The sequence below is a fragment of the Moschus berezovskii genome, chromosome 15, assembly GCF_049115385.1.
Source record: "Moschus berezovskii isolate FMDL1 chromosome 15, NW_MosBer_1.0, whole genome shotgun sequence".
Lineage (NCBI taxonomy): Eukaryota > Metazoa > Chordata > Mammalia > Artiodactyla > Moschidae > Moschus > Moschus berezovskii.
Genome location: NC_142474.1, coordinates 53,524,777 through 53,537,166, shown reverse-complemented (window position 1 = coordinate 53,537,166; position 12,390 = coordinate 53,524,777). Strand labels below are relative to the sequence as shown.

The 12,390-nt window shown below is 42.8% G+C and overlaps 1 protein-coding gene across 2 annotated transcripts in view; it reads right to left on the bottom strand.

Annotated features, from left to right (window-relative positions):
- The window catches only part of RSU1 (Ras suppressor protein 1), a 199,098-nt gene that overhangs the window by 134,586 nt on the left and 52,122 nt on the right, over positions 1-12,390 (bottom strand). For both annotated transcript variants that reach the window (XM_055429360.2, XM_055429353.2), the window contains 3 exons: positions 11,340-11,458; positions 9,268-9,350; positions 8,878-8,992 (listed from right to left, as the gene is read on the bottom strand). In XM_055429360.2, coding sequence (XP_055285335.1) covers positions 8,878-8,992; positions 9,268-9,350; positions 11,340-11,458 — 317 coding nt within the window. The remainder of the gene's footprint in view (positions 1-8,877; positions 8,993-9,267; positions 9,351-11,339; positions 11,459-12,390) is intronic.

Sequence of the window (12,390 nt, the reverse complement as noted above, 5' to 3'; positions counted from 1 at the left end):
TATCTCTTGCAGGGAGGTAGTTTAAGATCTTACCATGGGATGAAGAAATGAGTTAGATCAAGTGCTATTGAGAATTCAGTACTTCCGGACAAGTTCACAGTCTTACATAGGACGTGACAAAGTCAGGAAGTGAGTGAGTGAATGAGTGAGTGAGTGAAGCAACCAAGCAATGAACCAACCACAAAGAAGAACCAGGTGACCTGCCCCCAGTCTCAGTTACACAATGCACAGAAAGGGCTGAGCTTGAGAATCACTTATGAAATCAAACACGTATCAGGAAAACAGTGACGGGCTTGAAAAGATGGCAATGACACCCTTCCTGCCAGACCGTCTGTCCACTGTGCGCGTTTGCCACATGGGGCCCTCACCTTATCCTCCCCACTGCTCTTCCCCTGAAAGTCCCTCTGGACAGCCCCTTGCACTTCCTCACCTTCCTCACCGGAGGCTAAGTCTCCCTTTCTTTCATCCAGCCAATCACAATGTGTTAGACTCCTGCTCACCGGGCACTCAGTCTCTAAACAGTGAACGTTTAATAGTATAAAAATCTACTGTGTGTATATGATTATTTTAATCTTCACAACAGTACTACTACCCTCATTCTGCAGGAGACATAGAAAATAACCTGCCTATTATCAGAGAACAAGGAATTGGGAAACTAAGATAGGAACAGAAGTATAGTGCAAAGAGATAAGCCTCTATAACCTAATATATACATTAAAACGTATTTTAACCTTCAGGATAAGATCACTGGCAACAATAACATGAAGTGGCAAGACATTTTTAATCAGGGACTTAACTGACCAACAAGAGAATACCATATCTCCTCTTCTGTGTTAGGAGAGAAAATTTTTTCTTTAGCATCTCAACACTATTAAGAAAAGGATTAAGAGGTGTAACTGGAAGGATTTGAGATATATATACTCCACTCTATTAAAAAAAAAAATTTGGCTGTGCTGGGTCTTGGTTACAATACATAAGATTTTTCATCTTGAGTTGCAGCATGCGAACTTCTTGTTGCAGCGTGTGAAATCCAGTTCCCTGACCAGGGATTGAACCCAGGCCTCCTGCACTGGAATCGCAGTATTAGTCACTGGACCACCAGGGAAGTCTTCCACTCTCTTCTTAAACCTGTTTATCCTGGAGAATACAATTGGAGGAAAGCTCACAATTCATGACACCACTTAACTCTCTGAAGGGGGTTAATGTTTGTTTCCACTCTTCACAAATATGCTAGAAATAGTACAAAAGCATCTCATATTTCTGCAATAAAAACTGTGATTGGTGGCGTGCAGAGCAGTATACAAAGCCAGCGAGGCCTAGTTATACGTAGCAATGCAAGCATCCTCCCCATAGGCTGTGTAAATGGGTGTAGATAACGTTCTGACATCTAAAAACACTGCTTTGTTGCATGCCTGGCTGACCAATGCAACTTCCTTCTCCAGAAGTAATTACTGGGGTGACAAATGCAGAAGGGTTCCCATGACCATCCAGAAGCCAAGAAAACAGAAACGATTCCACCAAGTGCAAATACCTGAACCCTGGGAAACTTAGGAAGGAGGCCATGTAAAACCACACAGTTCATATCTTTAGCTCTTATGGCTCTTAAATCTCACGTGTGAGGCAGAAAATGCAAAATCAGAACAGAATCTACTGGTCACAGGGCCACCAGCTCTGAAACCACTGTTAGGCTGTTGACTCAGGGGCTTCTTCTGTTCTGAGGATTGGTCTGGATGTCCGTTTCCCCCTCATCCCCCACTAACACAGGTCTTATCTCCACTGCATTAATTAATTCTTCTGCTAATTAAAAAGGGGGTGAAACCTTAGTTAGTCGCGTTGCTGCTTTTTTTTAAGGAGAGATAGGCTGGTAGCTGAATTGTTCAGTCGCTGAGTTGTGTCTGACTCTTTGCCACCCCATGGACTACAGCACACCAGCCTCCTCTATCCTCCACATCTCTTGGAGTTGGCTCAAATTCATGTCCATTCAATCAGTGATGCTATCTAACCATCTCATCCTCTGCTGCCCCCTTCTCCTTTTGCCTTCAATTTCTCCTAGCATCAGGGTCTTTTCCAATGAGTCGGCTCTTTGCAACAGGTGGCCTAAGTATTAGAGCTTCAGCATTCATCCTTCCAATGAATATTCAGGGTTGATTTCCTTTAGGACTGATTGGTTTGATCTCTTTGCAGTACAAGGGACTCTCAACAGCCTGCTCCAGCTAGATAGCTCGATATACTGTTCCAAAAGATACTCTTGGATTCTGGCAGGCTCAAGAGAACATGTCAACCATGTCTATTTCATCCCTTCGCTGGCAGAGTTAGCTTCACATGTCAGGAAAAACAGTTTCCCTACAAAGACAAAGCATTCTCACTGCAGTAACACTGGGGGCTAATCATGAGGCCACAGACAGGAGGCCACAGTCCCTGACTTGGGCGCAGAGAGCTGCCCAAGAGCCAGCCCAACCCTTAAAGGTCCCTGATCCTTCTGGCTTCAGGGTTTAGGAACTACGGTGTTTCATGGCTCTATACCTCTGTGGTCACATCCGAGGGAACTCATCCAATCTATGGCCTTAAACGTTTATGTTGATGATGCTCACAACTGTATGTGCACTCCAGACCTGTCTTCTAAACTCCAGATTCTAGTATCAGCTGCCTTCTCGACTTGACATCTGAAAAGCATTTCAAACTTAAAATACTCCAAAGTCAGCTCGTAACCAGCTCCTCTCCTTCTCCCTGACCTGCCCTTCCCACTACCTTCCCCATCCTTTTCATTCCCTAACACCTCAGTCACTCTTCGCTCTCTACCCCTCATCTAATCACCACCAATTCCTGTTAATTCTACCTCTGAAACCGACCCAGACTCTAACCATTATGACCACCTGGAAAAGCACAGAATGCCTGCATTCCTGCTGGAGGCTGCAGGGGAAATCCTCGGCCTTGCTTTCGCGTCCTCTGGAAGCACCCACATTCCTCGACTCGTGGTCCCTTCCATGCCCAACCCCAGCCTCTTGATTCCGTCATCACTTCTTCTACTGCTGTCCCTGTCTCCCCTGCCTCCCTCTTTGTAGGAACCTCACAGTTACACTGGGCTCAGTGTGCTAATCCAGGATAATCTCCCATCTCAAGCTGTGACACTGCATCAGTGAAGTCCCTTCATCATGCAAAGTAGTCTATTCCTAGATTTCAGTGATTAGGAGGGGGCAACATTGCTGGGGGGAGGGCATTATTCAGCATCTCATTCAGAGTAAAATCCGTGCAATGTCCTCAGGGCATAAATTCCCAGATGATTCAGTCCCTACTTTCTACCTAAGTCCATCTCTTCCAGCCCTCCCCTCCCCTCATGTGGCTCCAGCCACACTAGTCTTCCGGCTGTTCCAGCATACACAAGCCCATCTCAGGCCTTCTGGACCTGCCTTTCCCTCTGCCAGGAAAGTTCCCTCCCTCCCTTAGGTCTCTGGCTAAATGACACCAGCCTCTGATGAGGCTTTCTTTTTTCAGTTCAGTTGCTCAGTCGTGTCCGATTCTTTGCAACCCCATGGACCACAGCACACCAGGCCTCCCTGTCCATCACCAACTCCTGGAGTTTACTCAAACTCATGTCCATTGAGTCAGTGATGCTATCCAACCATCTCATCTTCTGTCATCCCCTTCTCCTCCTGCCTTTAATCTTTCCCAGCATCAGGGTCTTTTCAAATGAGTCAGCTCTTTGCATCAGGTGGCCAAAGTACTGGAGTTTCAGCTTCAGCATCCGTCCTTCCAATGAATATTCAGGACTGATTTCCTTTAGGATGGACTGGTTGGATCTCTTTGCAGTTCAAGGGACTCTCAAGAGTCTTCTCCAACACCATAGTTCAAAAGCATCAATCCTTCTGCGCTCAGCTTTCTTTATAGTCCAACTCTCACATCCATACATGACTAGTGGAAAAACCACAGCCGTGACTAGATGGACCTTTGTTGGCAAAGTAATGTCTTTGCTTTTTAATATGCTGTCTAGGTTGGTCATAACTTTTCTTCCAAGGAGCAAGCGTCTTTTAATTTCATGGCTGCAGTCACTATCTGCAGTGATTCTGGAGCCCCAGAAAATAAAGTCTGTCACTGTTTCCACATTTATTTGTCATGAAGTGATGGGACCAGATGCCAGGATCTTAGTTTCTTTGTTAACACCGTAGAACAGAGTAACACCACCCCTTCATTTAAACACTCTTTTCCATTTTCATTTTTTCCCCAGGGCAGTTAGCATGATCTATTATGCTTTCTATCCATCCACCCATTCAGCTATCCTCTCTCCCCAACTAAAATGTCATAAAGGGTGTTTCTGTCTCTTTTTCTTGTATCTTCCAGAAATAAAACACGGAGCAAAGACTCAATAAGCAGTTGTTGAATATGTGAATTCTACATTACTAGAAAAGTCAGTTCCTTAAAAACAAAACCTGGTCTAAAGTAGGAACTCGATGTTTGACGGATGAGGAAACGGAAGTGTAAATGACAGACCCAGGGAGCAGAGGTGAACTGGGAGACTGGAACTAATAGATCTACACTACTGATTGCTGTTGTTTTCTATTCACTGTGTTGTGTCCAACTCTTCTGCGACCCCATGGACTGTAGCCCAACAGACTCCTCCGTCCGTGAGGATTCTCCAGGCAAAAATATTGGTGTGGGTTGCCATTTCCTTCTCCAGGGGATCTTCCTGACCCAGGAGTCAAACCCATGTCTCCTGCATTGGCAAGTGGATTCTTTACCACCGAGGCATCAGGAAAGCCCACACTATTGATCCTACGTATGAGACAGATAACTGATGAGAGCCTACCATATAGCACAGGGAACTCTACTCAGTGCTCTGTGGTGACCTAAATGGGAAGGAAATCCAAAAGAGAGGGGAGATATATATCTATATATAGCTGACTGACTTTGCTGTACAGTAGAAATTAACACAACATTGTAAAGCAATTATACTCCATTAAAAAATCTTTTTAAAGACAGGCCTGCCTTACATCTAATTTTACACAAATAAACTGATTAACATAAAAGCAAGTGCTTTACTATTTGGGAACCAGACATAACAGTTAAAGTAACTTATTCAGGTGTGCACAAAAGGAAAGTAATACATTTACGTATTAAAACTTCAGTCCAGTCCTTGACTTTATGTGGCCGTGTCCCTGCATGTTCTTAGGTCTGACAAGTCAGAATTCATCCGCATTCCCTTGCTTCCTTCAAATGCTCTTACCGATGAGGCTTCAAGTTAATAAACTCCAAATTTATTTTTAAAAGAAAGTCCACGGAAATCTTGAAAGCCTTTACATTGTTTATTCAGATGTGTAGAAAGTAAATACACAGGGGAAGAGAGATCATTATCTGCCCTTTAAAATACACGCTGAAGCAGTCCTGCAGCTAGAGGATGCTGGAGGGATGGACCGAGAGAAGCTTCGAGTCCACAGTCCCCAGCGCTGCTCAGCCACCAGCCAGGACAGCTGCAGACAACCGCCTTGGGTACCAGGTACACAGACGGAAGATATCTCTACTGTGGCTGGGTGGCTACCCCATGAGGGGTGGAGGGATTGGCTGGGGGAGAACCAGAACAACTATGCAAACGGCTTGGCATGGAACAGCAGAACGGCAACTCCTTCATTTTGCCAAGTGTGACTCCAGTCCTGCTGCTCACACACCCGCACGGCCGGCCAGGCCACTCGCTGCAGCGAATCTCCCCCACTTCTGCTGCCATTTGGGGAAGTAAGCAGGTGCTGTGTTTTGTTCTCACCTGGAATCGGCTTTCTAGGAATCCTCTCAGTGGCACATGGATGGGCAGGAGTGCACCCCAGTGCTTAGGAACACGGACCTGCACAACGAGCTGCCAGGGTTTAAACCTTGCCTCAGTGACTCTCTGTGTCCCTACGGATATGGCACCAACCCTTTCTAAGACTCCGTTTCCTCATCACTAAAAAGTCCGCTTACTATTTTTAGATAATGCAGGAAAAGCATCTAATGTAGTGCCTTGGCACGTAAGACCTAAATACATATTATAGTAACTATTATTATAATACTAGCTATTATCGTATTCTTGACTTTAAAAAAATCACTGGGATTTCTCAGTGGTGTAGCGGTTAGGACTCCAGTCTCCCAATGCAGGGAGCACAGGTTTGATCCCTGGTCAAAGAACCAAATTTTCACAGGCTGCATGGCATAGCCAAAAAAATAATAATAATCATGTTCAAAACTAATCAAAACTAATCACCTGTCTTCCTCTTGATTTTAGACAGAGGTTTACCATTTATTTCCAGCTTAGTGTCTGCCTGCAGTTTGGGAAAACTGCCACTAGGCAGATGCTGAGACCAAGTTTTTCCAGGTATGGCTAGCAAATATAAACTCATTTAAAGACTTTCTCCTTAACCCTAGCCCTGAATAAAAAATACATATTATTTGGTATTGGAGAGCATAACAGAAATGTTAGGCAAATGTGACTATGTGCAGTATTTAAATAGGAAGATCATGTGACATTTTAAAATACACAGGTAGGCAGGTATGTTTGGGTTTAACTAGGTATTTTTCTACTAAATTTTTAGCTGATAGAAATCACTGATTAATCCAATACCCTATATTGCCTCAGTGCTTGAAAAATGAAATAAAACAAACCTTTTTTTTTTTTAATTTCTCCTTACACTAATCAAGGACAGACTTTAGAATCACTAAGTGAATTTTATCAAATTATACAAGAGTTAGTCTCACAGGTGGAGATTTGGATCAGTACTTTGCGGAGGGGGCAGGTATTTGTATTCTGCAAAAGCTCCCCGTGAATCCTTAATGCCAATATCTATGGTTGGCAAATACCTGTCCAAAATCTTCCTTATGGCAAGAAGATTTTTTTGCTTTAAAAACACTGTTAACATCTCTTGATCTTGTAGTCTGCTCCTTAAACAGGACTTGGCAACTCAAAATCCAGCAAAGAGGCAGTGCCAAGTTACTCCACAGCCCTTAAAATCACTACAAATTGGACGTCCCTGGTGGTCCAGTGGTTAAGAATCTGCCTGCCTTGCAGGGGACACAGGCTCGATCCCTGGTCTGGGAAGATCACATGTGCTGTGGAGCAACTAAGCCTGTGTGCCACAACTACTGAGCTCAAGCTCTAGAGCCCGTGCTCCGCAATAAGACAAGTCAACTCTATGAGACCCAAGTCCTACAACCAGAGTAGCCCCCGCTCGCCACAACTAGAGCCAGCAGCAACACGTGCAGCAATGAAGACCCAGCACAGCCAAAAATGAAGTAAATGAAATCAGTACAAATTCCTCAAGACCTTGTACAGCAACAAAGGAGCTGCAGAAGCTGGGGAAGCTGGGGTGAAACTGTGTATTTGTTTAGTGGAACCAAGTGAATGCTTTTCCTTTAGACTAATGCTGCCCGACAGAGCTTTGCCCATGGTAACGTTCTGTATCTGCATCTTCCCATAAGCGAGTCACATGAACATCTAAGTGCGGCTCACGGCTCCTCCGGGACAGCACAGCTCTGGACAGAAGCTGGACTCAGCCCACCTGTAGCCTTCCCAACACCTTGCTATCTGAGGTCTTCGTATCGTCACCTCATTCAGTACTTACCTCTCGAGAAGTTACCTTGTTCCCACCACGTGGGAGGTGCTGGGGACAGAGCAGGGAACACATATATACCCTCTTTCTCATGGAGCTCACTTTCTCATTAATAACAACTGGCCTCATAACTACCACTCATTGGAGATACTTTCTCAAAGAAATGCCGGGTCAAATGTGTTTTTTAAAGTTGTGTTATTCTGCAGACATACAGAACATAATTGTGGTTGCCAAGAGAGGCAGGTAGGAGAGGCATGGAGTGGGAGTTTGGGGTTAGCAGATGCAAACTATTATATATAGGATGGATGAACAACAAGGTCCTACTGTATAGCACAGAGGACTATAGTCAATACCCTGTGATAAACCATAATGGAAAAGAATATGAAAAAGAATATATATATATATACATATATATATATATATGCATAACTGAATCACTTTGCTATTCAGGAGAAATTAACACAACATTGCAAATCAATTATATTTCAATAAAATGCAATAAATAAACAAGCAAATAAAATCGTGCTATTTTGGAGCAAAAAAGCAAACAGTCATAGTTTGAGAAACAATACAGTTCAACGTATTGAAGAAATGAGAGGACATCCAGAGTCTCCACAAGCAAGACAGGAGAACTCATGAAACTTTTCTAGAAGAGCAACAAAACCTCAATAATAGAGGAACCTGTGTGGACGTTATTTCCGAGGAAAGTTGTAAGGTCACCTAGGGCCATCTGAATGACCAGAAACCCTATTAAGACGCAGGGGCCACGGCAGGAGGACCGAGGAATTCCCAATGAGAACACATGGAACCATTCCCACTGAAGATGGCATCAGGAGAGAACCAAATTCCTGTTTGGAAATGGTAGTTTTAAGCAACTATCATAAATACTCTATTTGATGATAAAATGTTGTCAAGGGATTAAGACAGAAAACTAAATGATCAAAAAAATGAGTGATTGATTCCTTTCAAAAAAGCCATCATCACTACCAGTAAAGGAGGGGCCCTGGGTAAGACCATTATTCCTCATGCCAGGCTCTTCCCACGGCTCCAAGCAGGCAGCCAGGCTTGGTCATCTGCCATCAGCAGTGTTGAGATGCCCGGAGTTGCAGGTGCTCAGTGGAGCCTCAGGGCAGGTCAAACCCAGAGCAGCTCAACTCTGGTCAATGACAAATGCTACTAGAAAGGATGAGAACTGGGTGCCCCGGCGGAGGGTTCTCGCCGAGAAGAGGAAAGAGGGGTTTTCAGAGTTGCTGCACTGGGATCATTATTAATAATTAAAGCCAGAACTCAGCTCATTCATCAGCCACCTTACCTAGTTCTGGGGGCAGTACGGTCAGGCGGTTCCCTTGAATGTGGAGCTCCTTAAGCTGAGTAAGCTCCCCGATTTCCTTAGGCAGCGAGATCAGGTCATTATCCCTAAGGCTGAGCTAAACAGAAGAGAAACAAGGGGGTGTCAAAACAATTTTCACATAAAGAGGCTCTCGGCAGAGGCCCTCGTCCTCGCCCTTGCCCTCTCTTCCTCGAAGGCTCAATCCTTCCAATTTATTTACAAGAATCTGCAGACAAGCAGCGAATGGTCTCGGGGAGCAGTGGCTTTTATTCCTGCAAAACAAACCGTACTCTGGCTCAAATTGCCTTGATTCCACTCCTACAGGGCTGTAGGAGTGAATTGATTTTCTAAGAATTTAGATAAATTACTTACTATCTGCAACTTTGTGAGTTTCCCGATATCTGGCGGCAGGATTTCAAAATCGTTGTCACTTAGATAGAGTGCACGCAGGGTGGCTGCAAATTAAACAGCAATATATAAACAGGGTGGCATGGAACCCAACCATTTGAGGTCTGATCAATACGTGGGAGTCAGCTTTGATTAATAACCCTGGCATGGTGAAAAGCCCGTGACACACCTAGGGCTCGCGATAATAACCAGCAGGTCAAGCTTAGATTTACTGGCTTATTGTGTAGCTGGTGTGTTCAGGAAAATATCTATATCCAAGAGGACTGATATAATTAACAACTCGTGGGCACTGGCAGCTTCTGGCACAGAGTTTCAATACACTTTCAGAAAAGATAGCTATTTTTCTTCAATTACTTCTGATTCACCTGTATGGCTCAATTTGCATCCAGAGTGAAACCAAGAAAACCACTGTGTCATTTATTTCAACGCTCAGGGCAAAAGGGCTCGGTTAAGTAAAGAGAACTAGGTCAAAAAATAAAGAACCAAAAGGCTTTCTCGTGATGGAAGTCAGAATCATATTTCATTGCTTCCATCATCAGACTAAGTATTATTACTTGTTTCTATAGCCTTAACCACAAAAATAAATGAAGATGAAGGAATTAAAATAATGCAGTGGAATTTAAAAACAGAGAAAACCCTAACTTAGGCAGAAATTTGTTCACAATATTATACAAAGATATCATCCCTAAACCACTGAATGGTTAAGGTATCATTTTATCCTTAACCAAAAGGAGGGAGTATAATTAGATGTAATTTTATTTGTTTACATGTATTCAACTACAGTCTAATGTCTTAAAATTCAAGAGTTGTATGTTAATAGACGTAAGAAAAGCAATTTCTCCCATGGCCCAAGAAAACATGTTAAAGTTGGTTTCACAGGCCTGACAAAGTCTGGGATAAAGAATACACGCTGTGCTTAGTCTCTCAGTCGTGTTCGACTCTTTGCGACCCCACAGACTATTGCCCACCAGGCTCCTTTGTCCATGGGGATTCTCCACACAAGAAAACTGGAGTGGGTTGCCATGTCCTGCTCCAGGGGATCTTCCCAACCCAGGGATCGAACCCAGGTCTCCCATATTGCAGGTGATTCTTTACTGTCTGAGCCACCAGGGAAGCCCAAGAATACTGGAGTGGGTAGCCTAACCCTTCTCTGGGGGATCTTCCAGACCCAGGAGTCGAACTGGGGTCTCCTGCATTGCAGGCAGATTCTTCAGCAGCTGAGCTACCAGGGAATCTCTGATAAAGTATGGAAGGTTAAAAAAAAAAAAAAATGAAATTTTATAGAGACTAACTCAGAAAAATCAGAATCTCTGGATACCAGCTATGTCACTATTTTGAAAAACAGAACATTCACCTAAAGACAACAACTCTCTCCTAAATATTTTATGAGTTCTCAGGAAAATCACTTTTTCCTATTTTCCACAAGCATCTGCAGCAAGAAATGTGTTTGCATATAAGAGGATGAAGTGTATTCCTCTATGACTGGTGATTTCTTAGTGTCTGATGACATGCTATAGACGAAACAGATTATATCAATAAGAATACTTTTTAAAAGTCTTATAACAAGAATCCTGGCTAGATATGTTTAAAATTCTGTTAGCAGTTTATTAATATGTATTTTTATAAGTAACTCATTGGAATATCTTTGGGCAATAAGCCTACAAAGCATTAATAGCAACACATGAGAAAGTCACATACTATACATATATATAATATAAAATTTTTTTTTGCATGTTCTTTAAAAAGACAGTCAAGCTCTCTAGCTAAATGTGAGATGATCTCATTTAGGCAAAAATTTCTATCATAAAGTTAATATGACATTACCAAGTCCACTTGAGTGCAATGGCGTTAGATCACAATTTATCAAATATACATACTGCTGAGCTATGAGGGAACATTCAAAGGAATCTGAAGTAAAAAAAAAATATATATATGTCCAATAATTTCTCTTGGAGTTTGGGACCTGGCAAATAAATTTCCCTTTTAGAATGCAGAGGACCATTTTAAGGAGATTTATAGGAGTAAAAGTTTCTTACTCAGGTAGAAGAAGTTTCCAGGAAGAGAATTTTCATTCAAGTTGTTGTAAGTCAAATCAAGGACCTCCAGAGCCGGAAGTGATCCAAATCCTCGAGGCAGAGTGTTTAGTCTATTCATGCTGTTGTTGGGGGTAAAAATATAAGATGTCACACACAAAACATGTACGTATATGGACTACTCAGATCACCTCTGTGTGCCAAGTCTCAGAGTCACCTGTGAGGGGCTCAAAGCTGAAAACCCAGCCATAATCCCATTCACTTTATGTTATTTTTACCAGCCTAGTAATTCTAGGCAGGTGATTTCCAAGTCCATGAAACATTTGAAAAATGCCTTAGCTATCACTTTCTCCAATGGTGGTGCTCCAACACTGTTTGACACAGAAAATAAACACATCACAAAATATCTGTCCTTCTAGAGAAAAACTTCTTTATAAGTATAGCAGTGATAAGACTTCAGAAGATATATGTGAAGTCTCATAGTTTTCAGACTTCTGCTTTATTTGATTTTGCTTATTTCTCCCAATGGGAGACAAAAAAAAAAAAAATCACTTTGTTTTGTTTTGCAACTATTGATAGTCATTCAGTACCATCTTCAATTTAAATCAAGTTTGCCAGGGACCGGGGATGGAGGAGGGAGGAGGGGAATGGGGAATTGTTTAATGGGTATAGAGTTTTAGCATGGCAAGATGACAAACTTCTACAGATAGGCTGCAAAACAAGGAGAATACACTTAATACTTCTGAATCACAGAAACATAAATACTGTATACTTGACATCATGCGTACTTTATATGACAATTGAAAATTTTTTAATATACATGTAAAAAGTGAAAGTGTTAGTTGCTCAGTCATGTCCGACTCTTCGTGACTCCATGGCTGAGGCTCCTCTGTCCCTGGGATTCTCCAAGCAAGAATACTGGAGTGGGTTGCCATTCCCTTCTCCAGGGGATCGTCCCAACCGAGAGATGGAACCTGGGTCTCTCTCATCACAGGTGGATTCCTTACCATCTGAGCCACCAGGGAAGTCCTTAAATACATACACACACACATAT